Source organism: Lontra canadensis, unplaced genomic scaffold, assembly GCF_010015895.1.
Source record: "Lontra canadensis isolate GAN:19392208 unplaced genomic scaffold, GSC_riverotter_1.0 scaffold2, whole genome shotgun sequence".
NCBI classification, from domain to species: domain Eukaryota; kingdom Metazoa; phylum Chordata; class Mammalia; order Carnivora; family Mustelidae; genus Lontra; species Lontra canadensis.
The window spans coordinates 50,321,403-50,347,804 of record NW_022630996.1 but is presented as its reverse complement, the minus strand read 5'-3'; the positions used below and the strand labels follow the sequence as shown (position 1 = coordinate 50,347,804).

The following is a 26,402-nucleotide window of genomic DNA, read 5'->3' as shown; positions in this document are numbered from 1 at the left end:
AATGGCAGAGAGCAAGAAGAAATTATTAGTTGAAAAAGGAGAGTTAAGAAATGTCCCTCTAGGCAGGTGGCTTTTGGACAAATCCTTTCCTAAAGGGAGTGGCTACACAAAGGATTTAAATGACCGGTGGAAGAATCCTCCTGGGAAAGAGAATGCAAGTGGGAAACTCTGGGTGAGAGAAGTATTGCCTTCAAGGAATATCAAGGAAGCCAAAACTGTCCCCAGGATCTCCAGGAATCTCCTTGGCTTGATCCCCATTCTTCTAAGGTTTTTTTTTTTTGTTTTGTTTTGAATTTTATTTATTTATTTGACAGAGACAGAGAGAGAGAGCGTATGCGCACAAGCAGGAGGAGTAGCAGGCAGCGGGAGAGGGAGGGGGAGAGGGAGAAGCAGGTGCCCCGCTGAGTGTTGAGGGCAGCTAATATTGAGCATTTTTCCATTTGCTTTTCATTTTCATTGTCTTTATAGCCATCCCAGGGAGTGTGAGGTGGTACCTCACTGCAGTTCCCTCGTAGCTAATATTCAGCACTCTTTCATGTGCATATTGGTCATCTGAATACCTTTTTGGAGCAGTATCTAGTCAGAATCTTTGCCCATTTTTTAATGTGTTATTTGTCTTTTTATTATTGAGTTGTAGAAGTTTGTAATAGCTTCCAGTTATAAGTCCCTTATCAGATATGATTTGTAAAACCAATCTGTGGATTATCTTTTCACTTTTTTCATGGCATACTGTGAAGCATAAAAATTTTAGTTTTCAGTTTTCCTTTTGTTGCTTGTGCCTGATGGCTTTTTCAAACGTTCATGTTCACTGGTTCATTTCCCTTGCTCTCTGAGTATAGCCTAAGCTTTATTAAAAATTTCAAGTTAAAAGCTCACATCACACAGATTGAAAGTATAATAATAAATGCTGCAAAATTTTCTCTATCACTTTGGCCATATAATCCAGCTTTTGATAAACAGGAACTTTGGATAAGTTTGCTTTCAGTTCTAAATTGCAGACAATTTCTACCTCTAGTCCTTCTTTAACCCAAGAATTACTTAGAATTAAAATAAAAATTTCAGGTTGTTTTATTATTTTGATCATATTTTTGTGTATTTTCAGTGTATTCTACTGCATTAGGTGAATTTCTTTGAAATTAGCTAAAATTGCCTTTATAAAATAGTATAATACATAGACTAATTTTTATCAGTGTTCCATGTAAAAGACAATGTACTACTTTTGTCCATGTTACACACAGTGCATTGACTGTCAATTAGCTACCCAAATTTTCTGTTCCCTAAATTACTCTTTTGCTATTTAATCTGGTGGTTTCTTAAAGGCGTTACTGTGGTCTTACAAATTTCTCCTTTGAATTCTTTTTTTCTTTATGTACTTCAAAGCTTATAAGCTTATAAGTGAAGGCTTAAAGCTACAATATTCTTGGTAGGTTATTAATTATTAATTTAATCTATGAGAAAGTCATTTTTTAATTTATTTTTTTATTTTTTGCTTTAAACTTTATTTTGCCTGATGTTAATTTTGGTACCTATTTCTGAGTAGAGGGTCAGTAAAACCCCTTCCTCTTTTGCATGAGCAAGTGATGTTCAGTTAACTTTCTAGCGCTAGAGACACACTATAAAATAAAGAAGACACTAGCCACACATGGTTAATGGCCGATATCAGACCGGCCAGGAGAGACACCACCATCAATGCAGAAAGTTATTTTGAAGAGCAATTATTCTAGGAAGTTGAGTTTAGGTTTGGTTAGCTTTACCCTAGAAGTAGAACTGCTGTATCAAAAGTATGCATATTTAAAAATGACACATATTCTAAAATTTTCTCCAGTGTGTGATATCAATTTACACCTAATTCATTAGTACAGAGAAGTCCAGTGTTTCTCACTCTTTAGAAGAAATGATATGATGTGGTTTAATTTGGACTTATTTGACTAATAAAATTAAACATGTTTTTACATGCTTGTTTGTCTTTGTAACCTGTCTGCTCACCCTTGGCTTAGAGATTAGTAACTTAAGCACAAATGCTAGCAAATAACTGTGAATATTACATTTTAGATATTATCCACTCTTATAAAAAGTAAAGCACTTTATTCAACTTTTTAAATCTTACCTCATCCAAACAGTTGACGCGGACATTCTTACTGGCTAATAGTGTTCCAGCTTCTTGGACCGTACCTTTAAAAAAGAAAAATAAGGAAGAAAGGAAGGGAAGGAGGGAGGGAGGGAGGGAAGGAGGGAGAAAGGAAGAAAAGAAGGAAAGAAGGAAGGAAATGAAAAATAGGTTATCATTACAACAGAAAAAAATCTAACATCACGAAAACAAATGTTAAAGGGTTATATGTAAAACTAAAACTAGTCTGGTTAGACTGTTAAGAAATAAAGCATCAACATAACAGCATTTATTCTACCGAGTAATTAGACAGAAGAACAGATTTATAGAAACTAAAATAGCTCCATCTTGTTTTTACTTCCACTGACCTTAGAGTATATTAAATTGGCCATATTTTCCTTTTGGCAGTGATACAATAACCACAAAGCATGAGACTCTTACTACTGAAATCTTAAAGGGCATCTAGTCCAACCCACAATCTAAAGCTTAAGTTCCAGTCCATGTAATAATTGGAGTTCAAAATACAGTCAGGATTTCTATACTCTGTCATCACCAGGCCCTGTGACTTGATGGCAGCATACTTATAATAGAATTCTTGGTTTAGAAATGCTTAGATAAACATTTCTTTGTAGCCCGGTTCCATAGAAAAGTGCCTATGGTCAGTACTCAGACTGTCATACTGAACGTCCTCTAACATAAACCCGAAGGTTAGCCCTTTGTAAATTTGGAAATAAGCTATAATTGGGCCACAACTGTCAAGTTTTTCCAGTCTTCTGTGAGGCATACTGACATAAGCAAGTAGTTGCAAGAATGTTGCTATTATCATCGTTAATAATAGTCAGCTACTCGTTCTGCCATAAAATTTCTGGTTTGATGGGGAAAAGAACAATGAAATTGAATGTTCTCAGGAAGAAAGAATGAGACAAGCCTCTTCTTCACAAGGACATAAAAGAATAGGAACATCCCACAACTGGGAGTTTTTTCTCTCCTTCAACTGAAAATTACAGTTTAAGAATGTACTAACTTCTGCTAGTTTTCCAGGTTAAATGTGGAATGCAGAATAAAGATTAGCATGCTTCTCTCTCCCTGACCTGCTCCTTAGGCAAGTCATCTGGTTGCCTCACATGAACAGGGAACGGACAGAGAAATATCTCCTAGATTGACAGAGAAATAGCTCTGCTGGGGAAATGTGTCAAGTGAATGAGCTACAAGTCCCTGGATTCTGACAGCAGCTATCATGTAAATAGTGCATTTTTCTGACCCTCTACTCCACTGGAGGGCAGTTAGTATCACTGGCTGAAGGACTACAGGATGAATGGGGGAAAGCCCTCAAGCATGTGAGCAAGTTCTACATGGAACATTATCCATCCCTGGCCTTCTCACCAGAGACTTTCTCCTTTAGAAAGGAATTAAAATAGAACAAAAACTCTGACAACCCAATTTCACTTCAGAAAGATGCTTTGGCTGATCTCCATTATCCAGTGAGAAATGAATGAAGTGATTTTCCATGTGATTAGGAGATGTTTATGCAGGAAAGGGAGAATACTAGAGGGACTGTGAGCATGTCAAAGCATGCTCCATGTTACAGAGGGTGGGGATTACAATCACAAACATTGGGCTCACGCAAGAAAATAGGTCGATAATTCTATAAAGTGTTTAGCCCAATGGCCAACAGTACAAGTTAAATCTGTCTTGTCAGGAAGCAATTCAATATAAGTAAATAAAGATGAGGGATGAACACATATACCACTGAATTCCAGTTCACTTTTTAAAATGCAGGGACCAGGATGAAATTTTTTTTCTCCAACTGTTTGGGCTTCCAGATTTTGGAAAACAGATGAGCAAAATACCCAAAGAAGAAAAACTTGTGATGATTTCTAATTTTATTTTCCCAATTTAATTTAATTCCTAAATTAATGACATTCACTAGAAAATTATAGAAGTTTAGAATACACTTAAAATATGTACCACTTATCGTGCTTTTTACCGCAATTTGTTGGTAAAATAAACCTTATTGTCCAAGCCCATTTCATAATTTTTCATTAAGTAAATAATGAAAAAAAAGTAACAAATTCATTGCTTTCTCATTAATTCACAATCCCAGAGATTTCAGGTACTAAACAAGTAATGGAAGATCTTCTGGTTTATACCCTTAAGGAAAGTTTAATTTATTTTGAAATAGTGCTTCCTCAGTGCTCAAGAAAAAAAGATATCAGAACTTAGGAGAATGGGTCAATGTACACGTAATATAAGCCCACTGGATATGCTTCAGTGATTCCAATTTTCTGTTCTTAAATGTCATCAAATGGATGCCATCACTAACTATGATATGAATGGTATATATGTAAGAGCTTCTCAGTTTTATCTGGAACTTCCTGGAATTTCTTTTTTTTTTTTTTAAGATTTTATTTATTTGACAGACAGAGACCACAAGTAGGCAGAGAGACAGGCAGAGAGAGAGAGAGGGGAGGAAGCAGGCTCCCTGCTGAGCAGAGAGCCTGATGTGGGGCTCCATCCCAGGACCCTGGGATCATGTCCTGAGCCGAAGACAGAGGCTTTAACCCACTGAGCCACCTAGGTGCCCCACTTCTTGGCATTTCTAACAAATATACAATCTGTAAGCTACCTAGCATGTGAAATCACCTGAAGAAGAAATTGTTCTAAAAGTGTCCAGGAGCAATGTGCAGTATTCTCTAAATTGTTAAGTCTCACTCACAGTCTACTTAACTTCCGCAGGGTGCTGACTGGCCAAAGAGAGATACTCAGTCATATGCCGAGTTTATTTTGGATTGGCCAAAATGACAGGTCACGCTTGAATGAAAATTTATTGTCAGTTCCAAGGACTAGTGCTGATTGATCTAGTACCTCCCAAAGTTGAGAAATTTATCAATGGGGGGAAAAAATTAGGAACTCTATCTACCTACTTAAAAAAATATATTTAAGTATAAACACAAACTTTGCTTAGGACCTTCATTCAACTCTAAACCAAAAAATATTTCAAAAATCAAATGTACACAAAACTACAAAATCAGTAACATTTAAAATTAAAGTGAATTTAACTTGATAGATGATGCTGTTGTTGCTGATACTAAATTGCCTCTAGAAGTTAATAGGTATGGACAGCTATGGTTCTGGTTTCACTTTTTCTTTAGTTTGTTTTCTTTCTTTCTTTCTTTCTTTTTTTTTTTTTTTTTTAAGATTTTACTTACTGGGGCACCTGGGTGGCTCAGTGGGTTAAAGCCTCTGCCTTCAGCTCAGGTCATGATCTCAGGGTCCTGGAATTGAGCCCCGCTGCTCAGCGGGGAGCCTGCTTCCTCCTCTCTCTGCCTGCCTTTCTGCCTACTTGTGATCTCTGTCAAATAAATGAATAAAATCTTAAAAAAAAAAAAAGATTTTACTTACTTATTTGATAGAAAGAGATCACAAGTAGGCGTATTGCCAGGCAGTGGGAGAGGGAGAAGCAGGCTCCCTGCTGAGCAGAGAGCCCGATGTGGGATTCCATCCCAGAACTCTGGGATCATGATGTGAGCTGAAGGCAGATGCTTAACTGTCTGAACCACCCAGGAGCCCCTGTTTAACTAGTTTTCAAGTCCACTGTATTTCTAGGACTATAAGCCAAATGAGATTTCTGCTTTGCCACTTATTTCCTGTGTGACACTGGACAAGTTATCTAACTTCTCAGTTCCTCAATTTCTGCGTCTATAAATTGGAGATCACTTTATTACCATAGTAACAGACAAGACAAATAGCACTTTCAGTGCTTTACAGACACTAACTCATTTGATCCTCTCAACAATGTTATGAAGTCAGTACCAAGGAAAAGCTCAGGACAGTAACTTGCCCAAGGCCACATCACCAGCACATGATAGTGGTAGGATTCCAAATTAGACCTGCATGGTGAAGCACCCCATGTAGTCTCTCATCATGCTGTTGCTTAAAAATAATTCCTAGCTCATCAAGATCAAATGTATCAACACATGTAAAGTGCTAATAATTATGCCTGGATCATACCAACATTCAATAAAGGCTGACTAGTTTATTATTTTCTCACATCTCCCATTATTTTTCTTTGAGAGTACAGTGATGTCCCAAGGACCTTCATTTGACAAGACTGTATCACAGACTGAGTCCATCTCAGTTGTTTTCTCATGGCTTGGGCCAACGAAATTGGTGAACCACACTGTCTCAGCACGAAGGCAACCTGATGTACAATGTGGACCCAGAAATACCACAGCACTAACCAGACTAAACTCGACATTAATTCTCTTTTATATGATCTTTAAAATAAAAACTGGTGTATACCTAAGGAAATACCCAAGGATCCCCCCCATCTCTTCCAAAACCCACTTTATAAAACTGCTCAATTGTTTATAATTCGAAAAACTGATAGCTCTGGACTGTTTAAAAGCAGAATGTCCATTCCTGGTGGATTCTGAGTGGATCCTGTTTCCTTCTCCCAGCACAGTACCTGGCACACACAGCTGGGGCTCACATGTTCGCTGAACTGAATCCCAGAACCAAAGAGGGAGAGGAGAAATTACCCAGAGACCGGAAGAACAAAAGACTGCCTTGCCAAACAGTTCGGCCAGAACTGTGCTGAACAAACAACAAAAGCACCGAGTCCATGTCCCAGAGTTCTAGGCAAAGAAGACTTATGATAAATGTAGCTGTGACTGACTTAAAATTGTTGAGATCAGATGAGGTGGGCTCAGCTCATCAGCACTTGCTGGGTTCAAATCCGACTTTTTTTCTCTTTTACATTTAGACTTCCCTTGTCAGTATGAAGAATAAATCTGCCTTACTCTCTGGGGGGGCGGGGGGGGTGCAGATTTGAGCCTGACTGCTTCAAAGAAAGAGGACTGGAAACTGGGAAGCCCTTATGCTGCGATAACGCCTCTGTGCCATTCCAGGACAGATGTGGCTATCTCACCCCGGACCGTAAACCAACCACCTTAACTCTGTCCACAGTCCCCCATGCCCATCCCGGAGCGGTGACTGTGCAGGAGAAGCCATGCAGTCACGCGCTTGGCACCTGCCAGGTAACAGGACTCAGCAGGGAACTCCTATGGGACATCCACTCGGGGACTGAAGGAGAAACATGGCTTCTGGCTCGTCCCGGCGGCCTGTATTTCCCTGCCCAATACCCGAAGAGGCGGAAGTGGGATAGGCGTTGGGAGAGTGGAAGGGAAGGAGGGGAAGAGCGCGGGGAGAAGATCAAGCTGTGCTAAGTGCGCCGAAGGCTGTGGACGCCTAGCCACCTCGTCACTTCGCTGAGGGTTCCTGCGGAGGCGGGGGGCTTCTGGAAAGAAGCCGGGGAGGCCCGGGCGCAGAACCCTCCATGTGGCAAATTACAGACCTAGTTCTGTGTCCTTACAAAGAACCCTTCTCCTTATGAGTTCCCTCCACCCCCAGGCGGGGGCGGGGACAACTATGGGATCCAGATCTTTCGGCCTCCGGAAGTCGAAAGGGCCCTTTAGACACCCTTCTAAGAACCTGAGGCCACCGTCGCCAAGACTGACGGTGATCAAAATCAAGTTGAGAGTTTTGAAGAATGCGCATCGTGGGACCCACACGCAGAGGTCGCTCATTATCACCTGAGCTGGGGCCTGCATATGTCTATCTTTCCCAAAGCTGGTTTGGGAGACGAACCCCTGCAACCTCGGCTCTTGTCCCAGCACTGCTTCTTGCTCCCCTCCTCTCCGCCCCCGCAACCGGTCCCAGACTACCGAGGGAAATGCTATTTCCTGGTGCGAGGCCACCAACCTCGCAAAACCTCGGCGGAGGGTCAGCCCGGCCAGCGGCGCCTCCAGGGCTCCGCCACGCCCCCAGACCAAGCAGGCAGCGCTCCGTTGCAGCCCAGCACCCATACCTTTCCCGATGACTTCTAGCAGCTCCTTTTCTTCCTGGGTCAGCTCGCCTTTCGTTATATGAACCATTGCTCCCGCCAGCTTGAAGATGATTCTGTTTCTTTGGCGGTATTAAAAAGAAACTATGTATGTGTGTTAGGAATGCCAACCGCAGTGGGGCAACTCGAGACCAGGACGCTGAGTAGCCAAGCGCGGAAGCATTCGAATTCTCTCCTCCCTCCCGCAGGCTGGCGAGCAGCTGGCGAGCTCGGGCGAGCCGGGAGGTCTGTCGCTGCAAACCCAGCGACAGTCACCGCCCGCCCGCGCGTCATTGGCCAGGCCGGGAGGAGGAGCTACAGGAGGCGGCAGCGAGAGACTCCCATTGGAGCAGCCTGGCAAGGAAAAACCCAATGGAGAAAATCAAAGGGGGGAATTAAATTCCTCTTCCACGTTCTCCACCCCCCCGTGCAGCTCTTTTCAATATTTAGACACAGGCAATATTTAAATTCTCTTTTCAGAAGTTCTGGGTCCGTCCATGGCTGCTCGACGCGTGCAGAGATCCTTGACTGCCTTTAGAAGCCCCCATCGTTTCCCCAGGAGTGGCGCAGCCCGGGCCGGGGGCGGGCTGGGAGGCGGGGCTACGCGGGAGGCGGGGCTGCGCCGGGCTCTGTGGGTCGATGTCAATGTGTCTGTCCTTCACTCCTCCATTGTCTGCCGCCTCCACTGCCGCGGGTGCCACCGCCGCTGCCGGAATCGCCGCAGCCTGCAGCCTCGCGCGTCGCCGCTACCTCCTCGGACAGGTGAGAAGCAACCCAGGTGGGACAGGGGAGACCTGGAAGGCTGCGGGAAGCGCGGCCGCCGCCCCGCCGGGGGCTTCCATCCGGGCTGGAGCTGGCGGGCAGGAAGCATGTGCCTCCTGGGGCGGCTTCCTGTCCCCCGGTGGGGAAGCCTGCTGTCTACCCCACTACCATCGCATATACCGTGTCAGTACCCCAGATGGAAGAGTCGCCACTTGCCACATTTGGCCGCCCGGGGAGACCCCGGGACAGCGAGCCGGCGGGGGCGGGCCACGCGGTGGGAAGCGGCGGGTGCCTGTCGTCTCGTGCGTGGCACCGCCAGATGCAGCTCCCCAGAGGCCGGGGCTGGGGCTTTGGGCTAGGGGTGGGATGGGGAGGAGAGCTCCCCGGTGCGAGAGAGCTGAGCGCATCATGAGAATAGTCTCTGAAGAAGATAGTTCTCTTTTGGCAAGCCTCGACCGCCACCCCCCCCAACCCCGTCCAAAACACACACACTACTTGTCATCTCCTCTGGCGTCTGTGGAAGCCGGAGAAGAAAACCGGATCTGATCGCCCTATGGTGCCTGTTAAGGATGTTTGGAAGCAATTTACACTTAAACTAATACTTCGTTTATGAGAGATGGCCTGGAGGGAAGGGGGAAGGAAGGGCCTCTGCTTTGCTGGAGTTCCCAGTCTCTTTGTAACTCAGATCTTGAGATTTATGGAAATAGGGAGGGGAGGGGAAGGGGGCGGAGATTAAATTGGTGTTGCTGTCTATATATAGCCTTAGATTAGCCTCTTAATCCAACCTTCATTCAACTGTAATATGTTGCCTCGAGCTTTGAGCTAACACCTAGGTAGCTAGGGGGTAAATACAAGTGTGTACCCTCCTGTGGCTCAGAAGCAAGACTTGCTGGCTAATATGAAGTCGGTCATTCCTCCAGGGCGCGCATCCTTAACATATTCACGGCCTCAATGAAAGCTTCTTTAGAAATTAGTGTTTATGTGTTACTGTTGTTTCTCTATGGACTACTATTGATTTTTCTTCCTAGACCCATCTACTTCAAAGAGAAATATTTGAATAATCGTCTAGACTTTTTTGTTAAGCATCCCCACCACCCACTTTCTCCCCACAGTACCCTATGTGAAATGAAATGCATTTTCTTCTGGCCTCATGCCTTCCATTTCTTTCTTTCTTTTTCTTTCTTTCTTTCTTTCTTTCTCTCTCTCTTTCTCTTTTTCATCTTTCTTTCTTTCTTCCTTTTTTTTCCTTAAGCATTCACCAACACTTCTGAAAGATGTTGGAAGATGTTCATAATTATTTCCTGCATTTAACAAAATCTTTTCTAAACTCCAGCTGTTTTCTTTTTAAGGCTTCATCTTTACAGGCTGGGGCAGATCTGAGCCAGAATATCTCACATGAAAATACTTTGTAATTATTCATCTCAATGTATAACAAAGAAACTGTTGTTTGATGATGCATTTAATAATGATGTGCCTTGTTCGAACAACAAGTAGTAAGGCTTTTGAGAGTGACCCATCTTTTGTAACACTTAAAATGCTATTACTGCCACAGTTAAAATTGATTTAAAACACAGTATCCCCTCCTGGCCGCAGAAGAAACACACAAACCTAAGAAAATGCTTGCAGAGTAACCTCCTAGCATGTGACTGAACATCTTACGGTGGATGTGTGTCCAGAATTGGGTACTTCACTGCCAGTATTTCCATCTACTGTGCCAGATTGGGGCCATGGTTACTTGAAGGTCACACCTGTTTGTCTCACTGAAGTTGTTAGTTCCTTGAGGATAGCAGCTTATTACCTATTTTCTTGGTGCTTATTGGCATGTGGTTGGTATTTAGTCCTCTGAATACATGACCTCAGTAAATTTGGTCAGTGCCATTTAAAGACAAAAACTAACATCTGTGAAGAAATGCAGATTAAATAATAAGTTGTTTAAATTCCTAGAAACAGATGTGTAATGGATAGCATTCATCAGATGGATTACATTAATCATTTTGTACAGGGTAAATACCTAATGTAAGAATCAGATTAAGTAATGAGCATACCTTAAACTTGATCAAGGAACTTTTCTTGTACTAAGAATTTATTCATGTCAAAGAAGTTTTATTGGTAATAAAATAGCTACCACCCACTTACAGAGTATTTAATTTGTGCCAGATATTCTAACAGATGCTTTCTATGGGATTAAATTTAACCATGTTTTAATGACCTGAGGTAGCCAGTGTAATCTCTGTTGTGGCAAATAAGAGGACAGAAACTAAAAGAACTTAATAAATTTGCCCACTGCCCCACAGTTAGGAAGTGTCAGAGCCAGAACTGGAACTGAGATCTGTCTCCCAAACCTTTTCTCTTTTTACTGTTTTCCACCTATGTGGCTGGCAGTAAGGGGGAAATTATATATTCTTTCAACTAGCTAATAGATAACATATTCATGTGATTTCAGCATGCCAGAGATACAAAAGTCTCTTTCCTACCTCTTTTCCCTGTCTTTTCTCCTGGGTTGCCCTGCAGTCATTGGTTATCTGTTTCTCTCCTATCCTTCTTGAGATATTTAATGTGTTTATAGCTTATATGTATATTCTCACTTTTTGACAGAACTTGGAGCATACAAACACACTGTTCCACACTGCATAATAAAATTTGCATGATGCTTTGGTCTCTCTTCTGTTTCTTTTGTCACCTTTTAAAAAATAATGTTTCTGAAATGTCTGAAATTTTTATGTCTCCTCCCCTCCTGGCCCATTGCTGCGGATTCCTAAGTAGCCTGCTTCTCTCTCATCTCACCCCATGCAGCTAGTTAAAGATGCCACCAGTTCAATAAACCTGGAGCACCCATCATCCACCCAAGAAGGAGACATACTCTGTAAAGACAGAATTGATTCACTTAAAACATGTCAATAGCTTTCCACTGGCCACAGAACAGAGGCCCAGTTCTTGCTTGGAAGGCTCCAACTTCTGGTCCCAGCCTGCATTTCCAGTCAGCCAGCCCCTCCCACACACTCTAAGGTCACCACACTGCTGGTTCCCTCACATGCCAGTAATTTCCACCCCGTTGTTCCTGTTTTTCTCTTCCTGGAATGCCCTCCCTTCCTTCGCCACTAAGTCTCCTGTCTCCTCTTCACATCTGATGGACTGCTTAGCTTTCAGAATACCACTTATTTTCATGATCACCTCTCCCACCTTATCCAGTGAGGGCATTACGGATGCTAGCAAACACATTTCTTCTTATGTTTGAGGGGGATGAGTAAAATCTTGAAACGGGAGTCACTGGTACCATTATTGGCATGCCCTAAGTCTCTCCTACCTTCTTAGGTGCCCTAAGGCCTCCCCATCCCAATCATTGCTTCTTCATCTGGCTCCCCATGAAAATACCTGAAGCAGGTACCTTTTCATGACATTCTATTATAGTTCTTATTAACCTGTTTGACCCCATCTCCTTCTCAACTCTGAATTAACTAGGACTAACTTACCCTTGTTTCTCAAAATCATACATATCCCAGCGTCTGGCACCTCATGGCTTCTCAAAATCATATCCCAGCGTCTGGCACCTCGTATGTACTCCGTGCTTGCTGATTTGAATTGAGTTTGATCTCTAAGTTATTTTAGGTGGATTTGTTTCTGTACTCGAGTAATCCTTCCTGGCAATTTGTAGTGATGTGGCACTGAGCATACACAGCCATAATCAAGGGCAGAAGGTCTTGAAATGTTTTGCTCTCAAGGTTCTTGACATTCTGATTGATGAATCCTGTCAACCAAGAAAAAAAAGTGTTGATACGCACATGTTACAGATTTTGCATACCATTCCTGGATTTCCCCCATTAAATCCCCAGACCTCCAACTCTCTGCTTTTAGAGACTGCTGTTTCCTTTTTGTTGCAGGGGAAGAGCTTGTTTTTGAGCATTGTATCTTTCTGGGTAATGTTTCCTTGACATTTGATTTTCTTTTCTTAGGTACATTTTTTGACTGAGAGAATATTTGATGCTTTCACGGAACTTTATTTTCTTTTACATTTGAAAAAAAAAAAAACTATTGTAGATATATGTATGTGTTTTTAAAGATCCCTCCTTGTCTTTTAGAGATATGTACGGAACTATTTAAGGAGGGAATTGTATGGCATCTGAGATTTGCTTCAATATAATTCTGGGACCATGGGGGACAAACAGTGAGTTTAAGAGTATTAATAAGGAAATTGACTTGTTAACACTTGAAGCCGGGTGATGAATACATTGACTTCATTATACTCTCTACTTTTGTGTATGTTTCAAATTTTCCATAATGAAGTTTTTAAAAGGAGAGTTTGGAAGTATTACAGCCTCTAAAAATTGTTGTTTAACAAAGCAGAAGAATACTAGGAATACAAATGTTCTTTCTCTACGCTCAGAGTTTAGCTTATGCAATTATTCATTTAATGTTAAAACAGTTGCACCTCAAATCTGCAAAGGACTATCTTGTGAACAACGCATTTCCATAAACTGTTCATATCACATTTTAGCTTCTCCACAAAACTGAAAGGTAGGTGGCATTGCTCAGTGCTTGTGTCCCAGGCTTATGAATATCTCCCTGGAAGCTAATTTTCATCTTTTTTGAAAAATGACAAAGTAATTTGCAGACAAGTCTGAACAAAGGGTACAAATATATTTAATTTAAATGAAAAAAAACCAAGATGTGAATCAAGTGGAGATACTGGTTTTCTTCTATGTCTCATAAACCATTTCCCAAAAATGAAGTACCAAAACTCTTGTGAGCAATATTAGCATTGTTAGGACAAGTATATTAAAGAAAGAGGAGAAGGGCCAGACTCAGAACTTGTGCCTGCAAGATTCTTACTCAGGGTTTGCTTAACGGCATGCTTATTTTCACATTTACTTCTTGGATTCTTAACAACTTTGTAACTTAAGGTTTCCTGATGTTTGTTTCTTTTCTTATGTTTTGGACTTTTTAAATGTTAATGTTTCCCAAGGCCAACATGGAGATTGCTTGTATCATTTTTAACATGTCTTCCTAGACTTTGTAGGATTTTTGAGGATTTACTTAAGCTTCAGAATGAAGTCTTCACAAGTCTGAGGACAAGGTAGCAGTCTATACACTGCCAGGTGTTGCTGAAGCACACATTAGTTTATCTCCAGCTTCATCTCATATAAACTGTATTGCTGTGGAATTTAAAACTCTAGGCCAGTGCCTCTTATCTGAGTATAACAGACCTGTTCCAATAATTAAAAATAGAAAGCTGCTTCTGCATCGGAAGGAAGAAGTTAGTATTCCCTTTTCATTACCAATTAATACATTTAGGCTAGAAAATTGGTGGTTTTGTCACTTGTCATTTGATTGTCTATGGTGCGATTGTGTTAAACCTGGAAGACAAAGCAGCCCTTTAAACTGCATTGATCACCCTCTTCCTGGTCTGTTGATCTTGGAGTAAAGCAGGCCCATTAAGTAGCCTCTTCTAATGTGGTAGGAAATGATTATGGATGGTCTCTGGGAGTCGGCCAAGCACAACTAGAGTCTTGGGAATTGGAGGGAGAAGACCATGGCTCCAGCTTCTGGGTGAGATGTATTTTCCAAAGCAATCTCCCTTGCTTTCAGTTTCTTCGTATATATACAATAGAGGTGCTCACCAAACTTACAGGGTGACTTTGAGGACGCTTGAGAATACTCTGTACTGTGAAATGTTGTATAAAAACAAGTTGTTATTTTTAGGGCCAATTCTGTCTGTTTGCATTTGGGAAAAACACAATTAAAGGCCAGTTGATAAAACATTTCAATATAAAATTGTATTGGCGTTAGCATTTGCTATATACCTGTCTTCCTTAATTTGGGAAGATAAAAATTATTTTTTTAGAGAGTCTCTTTATTTGAGAGAGAGAGTGAGAGAGAGCAAGCAGAAGCAATAGGGAGGTGCAGAAGCAGAGCAGGGAGCCGGACCCGTAGTTCGATTTCAGGACCCTGAGAGCATAACCTGAGCTGAAGGCAGACATTTAATGTACTGAGCCACCCAGGCACCTCAAGATAAAAATTATTTTTAAAAGAGAGAATCATAAAAGATATAATTCTAGTAATTATAGCCCAGAATTGTTATGTTAATAGGAATCTGTTATGATCAATGAATCCCAGAGAGTAAGACATGATCTTTATCCTTAAGAGGCTTATACTATCCTTCAGGAGACAGGCCAGTCCCTGAACCAATAGGGACAGTATGAAGTAATCGTCCTAAAGCTCTGTCGTGCTTATGTCAGCCCATAGGTCAGATAACCTTTGAGAACCCTTTGCTTGTTCAAGTGGCTTCTCCAGGGCCTGCCAATCTATCAGCTCTCATTGGAACGATGTTGTTACTCCTCTGCCCACTCACTGGCTTCCTGATCCTGGAATGCCCTCCTCCGCCCATTTTTGTTTATCAAATTTTACTCAAACCCTTCTTAGCTCAAATGACCCCTCCTCCACACAGCCTTCAATCTCCAGCCAGAGCTGTACAGACAGGAGTGTGAATTCCAGAATGGGTGGAGCTCAGTGGGAGGGCTAATTCCTGGAGAAAGTGAGATTTTGAACTGAGTCTGGAAGGATTGGTGAATTTGGCAAGCTAGAGAGAACAACCCCCTAGAAAAACAATTATAAAAAATATTATAATATTATAAATATTTATAAGATAAATATGGGCTACAGTTTTACAGGCAGCCAGACTGGAACTAGCAATGGTTTTCACCCAAAGACATGTTTTCCTCAGTGTGTCAACTTTTTAAGATCATAGAAGTAGTAGATTATATTTTAAAGCACACTTTGATGGTGTTCTTGCTCTCAAGTAGTTTATAAAATGTGACAGCGCATGTTTCAGACTAAATTTAAAATTACAAACCACTGTCTTCAGCATTGGCATTAGCAGGAAGTTGATAATAGACATTAAAACAGACAATGGAAGAGAAAGTCATGTATCTATTAGAATATTTTGTCCTTCATTACACAATGACTTGAAATTATTCAAAATAACTAGAATATAAGTAGCTAGGAAATAAATTGGAAGCTCTTTGTGAGGTTTACTTTTAAATAAAATCTATCTGAATATCCGATCCATGGAATTTTTAAAACCTGTACCTAAAAGAACTCTTAAGACTTCTTACTCTTTCAATTTTACTTCTTTCTAATCGGACTATTCTAATATTTTTCTCCCTACTTTTAATCAGTTGAATCCTGAAACAAATTAAACCTGAGAGATAGGACAGGGATTTAATAATCAGATTAATGTGAATCATTTTAATGCAGGATTGTGGTTGTCATTAGGAGTTTCTGCAGCATTTTCCCTTGGTATCTATTAGGGAATAAAACACTTGATGGTTTAGAATAGTTTCTGTATTTTTAATATAAAATGTACAAACATTAGGATATACACAAGAATACTTTCCATTCTTAGCTCACTTGAATGTTGATATTGATACCATGGGTCTCTTCAGTAAGTGTTTTTTGGGCAGTTAAATGCCAAATGGAATGATTTGGCTTGTTCTGAATTTGGCATATGTTGAGTGAAGAGTGCCAAAAAATGTTCTGATAGTTATATTTGTAAACCATCTATTTTGAAAATAAAGGTTTGAGTAACTCACTGAATGAACTGTTCTTTTGGCAAATGCCAAAGAGACAGTGCCTTTGTTATTCTTTCTTGATTTTTTTTTAAGATTTTATTTATTTATTTGACAGAGAGAGATCACAAGTAGACGGAGAGGCAGGCAGAGAGAGAGAGAGGGAAGCAGGCTCCCTGCCGAGCAGAGAGCCCAATGCGGGACTCGATCCCAGGACCCCGAGATCATGACCCGAGCCGAAGGCAGCAGCTTAACCCACTGAGCCACCCAGGCACCCCTCTTTCTTGATTTTTAATATCAGATGTATCTTTTGTTTCTTTATGTCAAAAAAGAAAAATATAATAACATATAAGAAAGCATAATGCCCCACATTAATATTAAAGATAGTGTCTTGGGGCGCCTGGGTGGCTTAGTCCGTTAGGTGCCTGGCTTTGGCTCAGGTCCTGATCACAGGGTCCTGGGATCAAGCCCCACAATAAGTGGGAAGCCCACTTTCCCTCTCCCTCTGGCCCCCACTCGTGCTCATACACTCTCTTTCTCTCTCTGAAGTAAATAGGGTCCTTAATACTTACCTACATATCTACATAAATATATGTCATTTAATTTTCTACCTTTAATTTTCTTAATTATGCAAATAACATTTTAGTAGGAAAACAATAACTTAAATCTGTGAAAGATGTAGAATTATATTTTATCTATTCATATTTCAATTTATTTTTATGTTAGGTGAGGACTTTCAAAAAACAGTTGTTTGGCCCACCTGGGGGGCTCAGTTGGTTAAGCATGGGACTGTCATTCAGCTTAGCTCATGATCTCATGGGTTGTGGGATAGAGATCTGGAGAGGGTCTGTCCCTCCATCCTTCCTTCATTTGCATCTGTGTAGCATTCTTTCTGAAATGAAGAAATAAATCTTTAAACAAAACAAAAACCAGTTGTTAGATGTACTGTGATCTTTGAAGACTTATAAATAAATCACAAGAAAACTCCCAGGCAGAGGTAAGTAATAAGAAGGAATACCAACTCTTAAACACTGCCCAGAATATATTGTAAGTCACTGTGAGGTGAACAGTTTTAGAATATTCTACTATCATCCTGTTCTTGTACATTCCCACAAAGGACCTTACTACTTCTCAAACTAACTTCAGCAGCTTCCTGGATTTGTGATTTTTTTCTTTTTTCTTTCTTTTTTTTTTTTTTTTAGATCTTTTTAAAACCAAGTTAGTTAACATATAGTATATTATTAGCTTCAGGGGTAGAATTTAGTGATTCATCAGTTGCATATAACACCCAGTGTTAAATCAAGGGCCCTCCTTAATGCCCATCACCTACTTACCCCATTTCCCCCACCCACCTCTCCACCAGGAACCCTCATTTGTTCCCTATAGTTAAGATTCTCTTATGGTTTGCCTCCCTCTCTGTATTTAATTTTATTATTCCTTCCTTTCCCCAGTTTTCGTCTGTTTTGTTACTTAAGTTCCACATTTGTGAAATCTTATGGTATTTGTCTTTCTCAAACTAGCTTATTTTGCTTAGCATAATACACTCTAGTTCCATCCACACTGTTGCAAATGGCATGATGTCATTCTTTTTGATGGCTGGGTAATATTCCATTATATATATGTGTGTATGTATATATATACATGTATATGTGTATGTATATATGTGCATATATAATATATGTGTATGTATGTGTATGTATATATACCTATATATACATGTGTGTGTGTGTGTGTGTGTGTGTGTGTGTAGTCTTCTTTATCCATTCATCTTTCAATGGATGTCTGGACTTTTTCCGTAATTTGGCATTGTGGACATGTAGTAGTACTCTAAACGTAGGACATGTAGTAGCTGCTCTAAACGTTGGGGTGCACATGCCCCTTTGAATCACTATGTTTGTATCCTTTGGATAAATACCTGGTAATACAGTTGCTGGGTTATAGGGTAGCTCTGTATTTAACTTTCTGAGGAACCTCCATACTGTTTTCTAGAGTGGCTGTCCCAGCTTGCATTCCCATCAGCAGTTTAAGACGGTTCCCCTGTCTGCTCATCCTCGCCAAAAACTGTTTATTCCTGAATTGTTATTTTTAGCCATTCTGACCCATGTGAGGTGGTATCTCATTGTGGTTTTGGTTTGTGTTTCCCTGATGATGAGTGATATTGAGCATCTTTTCATGTGTGTTTGCCATTTGTGTGTCTTCTTTGGACAGACATCTGTTCATGTCTTCTGCCCATTTCCTGACTGGATTTTTTGGGGTTTTGGCTGTTGAGTTTGGTAAGTTCTATATGGATTTTTGATACTAGCCCTTTATCCGTTATGTCATTTGCAAATATCTTCTCCCATTCAACCTACCAAAAGGTAGGTTGCCTTTTAGTTTTGTTGTTTGTTTCTTTGCTCTGCAGTTTTTATCTTGATGAAGTCTCATGTGATCATTTCTAAGAAAAAAAAATGACATGTGTTTTTCTCAGTATACAAGGTAATAGAATTGGGTTATTATGAACAGGAAGGAGAACCCCACATTGCTGGGACAGAGGAAACTGTTGGCTAGGGGGAAGGGACGTGTCATCAGTATTCAGGAGTGTGAAGATTATGTTTTTGTTAGAGGTGAGTCTCTGCAGGAAACAATATGATAATCAGCTTCTGTAGTACTAGAAGCCATGGTGCCATAAATTTCCTACTATTTACACGTCCCTCAGGGGCAGGAGTTCTGTTAATTCCTCTCACTAAAGATAAATGTTTTTTCCTTAACAGAACTCCATGGAAGATGATTTGGCATTTGGGAGGTAGCATATGCCAATTCAATTTATCCAAGTGCTGAACTAGACTTGAACATTAATATTTATGCTTTACTCTCTCTAATTCTGAACCATAAAATCTATGAGGCAAATAATGAAAAAGCTGCCTTCGAGTATCATATAAATAATGGCCCAAGAAACGGCAACAATTTCGGTTGGCTTTTTGCAAAGTACACTAAGATTAGGGACTGGGTTGATCAGGTTCTGGCCCTCACTGTTCCCTGAATGTAAGCTCCTGTGGAGGGAATTTTTACTTTCATCTCTCCTTCATCACCAACGTTAGGATGGAATGCATGACCTCAAGCAAGTGGTGTGGTACCTCAGAGCCTTCTTGGGTTGTTAGATGAGCATCTGGTGTTAGGTCCCTGCTTTTCAAAGTGTTCTATGCTTCATGGATATCAACTAAGAGACACATATTTAATGATTAAAACATCAATAAACACACCTGCAGCTCAAATGCATCGTTTGATCCCTTTAACATACTGGAGGCCATTACTTCCTGTTAACTCACACCACCGGGCTTTTTTTGGCGCAGTACTTGGGTCCCGTCTCTACCTGCTAGAGAGTGAGCACCATGCTGCTGTTTTGGCCGGCCCCAAAAAACTAGTACTGTTGACCAGTACCAGTTGTACGCTTGATAAAGAAATACAAACACATGGTTCTCTTTAGGTTTACACCTTTAAAAAAATATACTTGAGGATTTATAGCTCTCTGATGTTTTGTTTGTTAGGTTTTTGGTTTCTCGTCTTTTTAAATTTGAGTTTGTGCAGTCCACTGTTCTAAAATCATATCGGGGAATACGGTCCCATATCATCAGTGTGCTGTGTATTGTTTGCGAATTACCATTAAGACCTGGGCTTGGCTTCAGCATTTCTCTCCAATTCATGCTCTGCCCATTGTGAAATACCCGTGTCTGTGGTGAGTGTTTTTTTGTGTGCAAGCCTTCAAATACGGCTTCATCTGCTAGACAGGCTTGGGCAGGCCCCCTCCTGGGAGGATGGGGGCAGGAGTGGCTTGGTTGAGAGAACTCATAAATGTGGAAAGTTGGATGCCTGCCCACCACCACCTTTGAGCTTCCTCATGGTCCATTATCATGTTGTTTAAGCAAATGCTCCAAAGCTGACTTTGCCCACTGGTTATTAGTCAGGAGTGTTCTTCCCCCCCACCACCCCCTGCCCCCCGGGGATTCTATTTTCCTGTCCTAGATTAAAGTCCTGAGAAAAATGAAATATACCTCAATCCTCCTTGTCATAATAATATCTTCAAACTTCTCACTTGAACTAGTAGTCATATATACTCTTAACAGGTTTGCTTTTGATACAAAATCTACTTTAATAAACTGACTTGCTCTCTGGCATTTAGCACCACTCCCTGCTGATTCTCTTTTTTTTTTTTTTTTTTTTAAGACTGCTTTTTTAGAGCAGTTTTAGGTTCATAGCAAAATTAAGAGGAAGGTGCAGGGATTACCTGAATGACCTTCTGCCTCCACACATAACACAGCCTTTGCCATTATCATCATCCCCTACGAGAGTAGTACTTTTGGTACAACTGATGAATTTATGGATCTTTTGATAGCACATGGTCTGGAGTATCTTGGGTTCCCATCAGAAATGTTCAGGCCATTTTCTTTTCTTTTTTAATATTTACTTATTTGAGAGGTGGGGGAGGGGCAGAGGGAGAGGGAGGAAAAAGTCTCAAGCAGGCTCCGCCCTGAGCAGTGGCGCAGAACTTGATCTCCGGACATGGAGAAGGTGACCTGAGCTGAAATCAAGAGTCCGACGTCCAACCAGCTTGCCCCCTCAACCCATTTTTTATATACACTTATGTGGACTTGTTGACATATATGCATAGACATTTTCTGAAAGGATACATAAGACAACGTTGAAATATTTTTTATGTTTTTTGTGGAGTGGGGTTCCACTTAATGAACATAAGATAACGAGTGAAAGTTGGAAAGTAGTGGTCTTTATTTTTTCACTTTTATGCCTTTTATACTGTGCTAGGTTTTTTGTGCCATCAGTGTATTAGTAGTGCTTTGCAGCTTAAAAGAGCCCAATAAAATAAAATGTTTCCATTTTTCCTAAAGTGATGCATTAGAACAGGTGGCTTTTAAAATAAAGATCCTAGAGGATGTCATTAAATCAGATTTCACGACTGTGCATTCGAATGCAATTTTGTTAAAGTTGTTCTTTGTTGTGATATTAGAGAAGATGATAGAATTGGATTTAAATTTTTTCTGCATATATGCACTCTCCCAATGGAGGATTAAGCAGTATGTTAAAATGCATACAGTGGTCATTACTTAAAGTTAGAATTATAGATATTTTTTCTCCATCTTTTTTCCCTCTTTTCCCTAAATGGGCAATAATGGATTTATGATGAGCCAATTTTATTACCAATTTTTAAGGAATTATTTTCTCTATAAAAAGTATTTTCATACCTTATTCAAAGAATTAATAGTTATGCATTATAACATAAAATATATGACCATATATTAATGAAATAAACAGTGGATAACATAAAACCTTATCTTAGTACATATAGCCCTTCTAAATCATCACTTTGTGAGCTTTTATATTTACTCTGTTGATAATACAGTTGATCAATAAATGTATTTTGGGTGTTATTGTGTGTGTGTGTGTGTGTGTTTAAGTTTATTTAATTATTTATTTTTAAATAATCTCTACACCTAATGTGGGGCTCAAATTCACAACCCTGAGATCAAGAATCACACGTCCGACCAAGCCAGCCAGGCAGGCACCTCATCAATAAATATTTTAAATTGCTTTCTGAAAAGTATATTCAGGGGTGTCTGAGTGGCTCAGTTGGTTGAGTGTCTGTCTGGCTCTTGGTTTCAGCTCAGGTCATGATCTCAGTGTCGTGAGATCCAGTCCCCAGTCCCACATGCTCAGCATGGAGTCTGCTTGGGATTCTCTTTCTCTCTCTCTCTCAAATAAATAAAATATTTTTTTTTAGAACAAGAAAAGTATATTCATTGCCATTGAACATTACATAAAAAAGGAATTCATAAAAATGCTACTAAAAGGAAATTTGATTAATGACAGCATAATTAATTTAATGTATAGTTACCCTGTATTGAAGGAAGAAATTAATTTGGTAGGTAAATTCTGGAATTGGTCTTTTTAAATCAGTTATTATGTAACATTTTATACTTGCATGTTTTTCGCTTTGATAAATATTTTTTTAAATATACAGGAAAAAAATAATAGGCTGTTTTATTTAAAATTTTTAGAAGCCTTGTCTGCTCAGGAACCATAACTTTGCCTTTAGGTATTTGTTTTGACATAGTAAAAGTTAGAACTTCTTATCTTTAAAAACCTCACATACTGTTTTGCATGCATACATACACATTTTTCTCCCGCTATTTACTTTATTCTTTCTATTATGGTAATCTTTAATAATACTCGGTTTCATTTAATATACTTCTCATTCTCTCCTCCATTAAGCCTGTAACATAGAAGACTCTCTCCATGGCAGAGATAATACACATAGTGCAGGGCATGGTTAAGCAGGTCGTACCTGGCTCATGCCAAAGATTTTGTGTAGTCTGTGTTTGCACTGGCGTAAAGAATCCCCATTCTGATGTTACGGTAAGGGTGTTTGGGGGAACTATTTTCTCGCACATGGGACAGTCAAGTACGAGGAGATATATTAACCAGAGGAGCATTGTAGACTTCTTCAAATCAAGATTTGACTTTTGCATTATTTGCTTTTTTACTTGGAGTGTACAATCCTTACAGCAGGATTATTTCCTGCTTCACACCTGACCAAATTCTGTAGGATCTGGGAAGTTACAGTAACCCTCTTTGTGGTAAGCTTTATTTCTAAGCAGTCCCAGAAAATACAGAATCCCCGTGTTGTTTAAGTGCTGGGCTTTTTCGGCTCCCTGAATTGTTCTCCTTGCCCAGCCTGAGTCGCTCAAGTCTGCAGGACTTCCAGTGTTGGCCTTTGCCCATTGGTTCTACACGTAAGTATCCACTTTATTTCTGAACCATCTCAGACTGGGTCGCATAGCCTTTGCCCCGTATTACATCAGAGCACATTTCCTTAGAAGAAGATAGTTCTCGTAAAGAGCCACAGTACAGTACTAAAATTGAATGGATTTAACATAGAAACCATACTGATCTCCATAGTCTGTACTCCGATTTCATCAGTTGCCCCAGTGATGTCCTGAATATATTAACATATTTTTATAGGGCAGTACAGCATCCAGTCAAGGATGGCATGCTGTATTTAATAACGTATTCTTGAGTCTCCTTTCATTGGCTACAGTTCTTTGATTTTTATTTTTCAGACACTGACATTTTTGAAGAGTGCAGGCCAGTTGTTTGGGAGGATGTCTGTCCCTAGATCTGCATTTGTTTCCTCAGTGTTAGATTGAGATCATGCATTTTTGTCTGGAATGCCACATAAATAATATCCTGTTCTAACTATAAGCACCCAGAGCCACGTGATGTCTGTTGTCTCTGGGTTTAAGGCATGACCTTGTTTCTCCACTGTGGAGTTACCATTTTTCTTTTTGTAATTTTTACAAAGCTGCGTGAGGCTATCTGAATATCCTGTTGATCATCAATCACGCCTGCCCACACGCGCACGTGTTGCAGAACTTTTGGTATACGTTGGTGATTCTTGCAAGAATCAATTTTTGGTACAATGATTGCAAAATGGTGATTTTCCTCTCTATTTATCAGTTGGCATTCTACTGAAAAGAAATCATGTTTCCCTCTCTATTTATCAGTTGGCATTCTACTGAAAAGAAAACTTTCATTTCTCCCCAATTCCTTTCCCCTTGTGCACTGATCTGTTTGCTTTGCTTGAAATAAATGAGTATGGACGTGTAGATTCTTTCTTTATTCAATGAGTCATTATCCTTGCTATTTTCCATTATTTTGATGGCCAGATTGTCTCAGGTGATGCCAGTGGAGTGTCCTCAGGATGGTTTCTATGTAGTTTGATTTTTTTTGTTAAAATCAATTCACTTTTTTGATACAAGACATCTCAGGATCATAGGGTATCTTCCATACTCCAACCTTGGAATCAGCCACTTGTCCAAAAGACCTTTATTTCTTTTAGTAGGGTGTGATACTTAGATCCTTCCTCCTATTTCTCATTATGCACAGATAATATTATTTGTGACCCATTGGAGATTGGTTTAAACTTCAAAAGAAGGTAAAGCATTTCCATTTAAACACATAAAATTTTTCTAATTAAAAAATTATATATCCTTATATTATAGAAGATACAGACCAGTAACGTAAGAGGAAAATGCCCTTTGAACTTAGTGCTCATGTTGACCACCGTTGAGTGCTTGTGGGCTTTATGTAGCTTAGATCATATCATGTATATAGAATTTGTTGGGTGGGTTTTTTTGTTTTGTTGTTGTTTTGTGGGTTGTTTTGTTTGCTGGGTTTTGTTTGTTTTTTGTTTTTTTTGTTTTTTGGGGTTTTTTTTTTTTTTTTGCTTTGCTGTTCCTACTTAACATATCATTTTCTCCAAGTCTAAAAATTAAACAATTGCAGTTTTCAGTCATGTATTTTATCTTTTTCTTTGTTGTCCTTCTGTTCTCACTACTGTGATATCCAAAAGTAGGGAAAATTTATTTGCTCATCATCCTCTTTTTCTGCCTCCCTCTTCACTCCCGTATTGTTGCCTACCCTCCATCTTCCCTCTGATTATCAGAGGGTGTAAAATTATCAGTGTGGAAAGACAGCAATTAGTATTAAAGACTGCAGGAAGCATTTATTTTGTATACTAATTGCACTTTTGATTTTAGCTATGACAGGCTACTCAGTGATAAATGTGTTTTCTCTAAAATTAACATCAATGTTTGGCAAACAGAAATAAGTCACTTGAGGAAATATCTGCCTCGTTGTTGATCTGGTATGTTCTAGATGTATGTGCACAATTTTTAACTCTTGCGAGCAAAGAACATCTCTGGTTTTGCTCACAATTTTTTCCTTTTAGGTGTAGGATTTTCCAGTGTTGGCACAATTAAAACTTTGGGCCAGAGAACCCTTTGTTGCAGGGGCTCTCCTGTGTGGTGTCCATTACTTAGTGGTGTCCATGGCATCTCCCAACTAGATGTCAGTAGCGTCCCCACTTCCCCAGTGTGACAAAATAAAGATCTACAGACATTGCTACATGTCCCCTGGGGAGATGCAATGACCCCAGAATGAAAGGCTGCCCCAAAATACAAATTAATAAACATTTAAACCACAGCTGCCTAATATTTGGGCATATCCTTGTTTTATACCACCATCTCCTCTAAATTCTCAGAATTTATGGTTTGAAGTATTGTAGGTATGCACTCATCACAGTGCTGTTTTCTGGTAGACGAAAGTTCTAAGTGGCTTAACTTACCCGGAACAGAGGCTTGGGAGCATTTTGCTATTAAAATACTTGAAGCATTATATTTGAGGGACTGGTTTTCTAAAAGCCAAAGTGTGCTACAGTGTCTGTTGTATATGTGTGTTTTTGTCTTTTCAAGTATGGAGAGACTTCAAAATCACATCAGCAGGATTAGACCATCTATAAAGTTGAATGAATATGCCTGGTCAGTTATTAAAGGAAGGGAAGGATCTGGGGAGAGATTGCTTCTGGGGAAAATGGAAGCTCAGAGAAGGGAATGTACATGTCCAGGGTGCTTTGTAGAAGTGACTGTAAGCAGAGGGCATGACTGGTAGGATGAAAGCATTTTATTAGGATTTTATTTCCAATTCTAGAAGGTTTTCTAAATTAATTTCACTAGGAGGAAATAAATGACATTACGCATTACCTTCATTTATTTCTATGAAGAGGTAGGTGATACTTAAAATGTAATTTTTAGAATATTTTTATTTTTGCTACAAGGAAAACAGGATATCAGCATTTGGAAACAAGGTTAAGTATACTTAGAAGTTTAAGATGTGAAATTGGGAAATGTGCTAAAGGAAATTTTATCATGATGCCTTTGTATCTTAAAAGATTTAGATGAACAGTTAGCTCTTAGTACTTTTTTTCACAACATAATTCCCTTGGGCATTGGTCCTTCTTTCCTTGTTGGGTGGTTGCTTAGCACGATTTAAGTTTCCACCATTAATGTCCCTCTGGAAATACATAGCTGTAAATTTTTGAGGAGTGAACTATTATTAAGTTTGGTTTTTTGTTTTTTTTTTTAAAGATTGGTGTTCTTTAAGAAAGATTATTTTTGTGCTTTCATACCATTAAAGATAAGAAAGAGTAAAGGGGATATGAATATAACAGTAATATTTTTGTCCTAAAGAAGGGAATGTC

The 26,402-nt window shown here is 39.8% G+C and overlaps 2 protein-coding genes across 2 annotated transcripts in view; one reads left to right on the top strand and one right to left on the bottom strand.

The window, feature by feature from the left end:
- The window catches only part of ANKMY2 (ankyrin repeat and MYND domain containing 2), a 36,347-nt gene extending 28,082 nt beyond the window's left edge, over positions 1–8,265 (bottom strand). The window contains exons 1-2 of the mRNA XM_032873892.1: positions 7,977–8,265; positions 2,108–2,172 (exon numbers count right to left, since the gene is read on the bottom strand). Coding sequence (XP_032729783.1) covers positions 2,108–2,172; positions 7,977–8,043 — 132 coding nt within the window. The 5' untranslated portion in view covers positions 8,044–8,265. The remainder of the gene's footprint in view (positions 1–2,107; positions 2,173–7,976) is intronic.
- A 348-nt stretch (positions 8,266–8,613) lies between these two features.
- Positions 8,614–26,402, top strand: part of BZW2 (basic leucine zipper and W2 domains 2) — a 59,335-nt gene continuing 41,546 nt past the window's right edge. The window contains exon 1 of the mRNA XM_032873886.1: positions 8,614–8,753. The gene's annotated coding sequence lies outside the window, so the exon portion shown is untranslated. The remainder of the gene's footprint in view (positions 8,754–26,402) is intronic.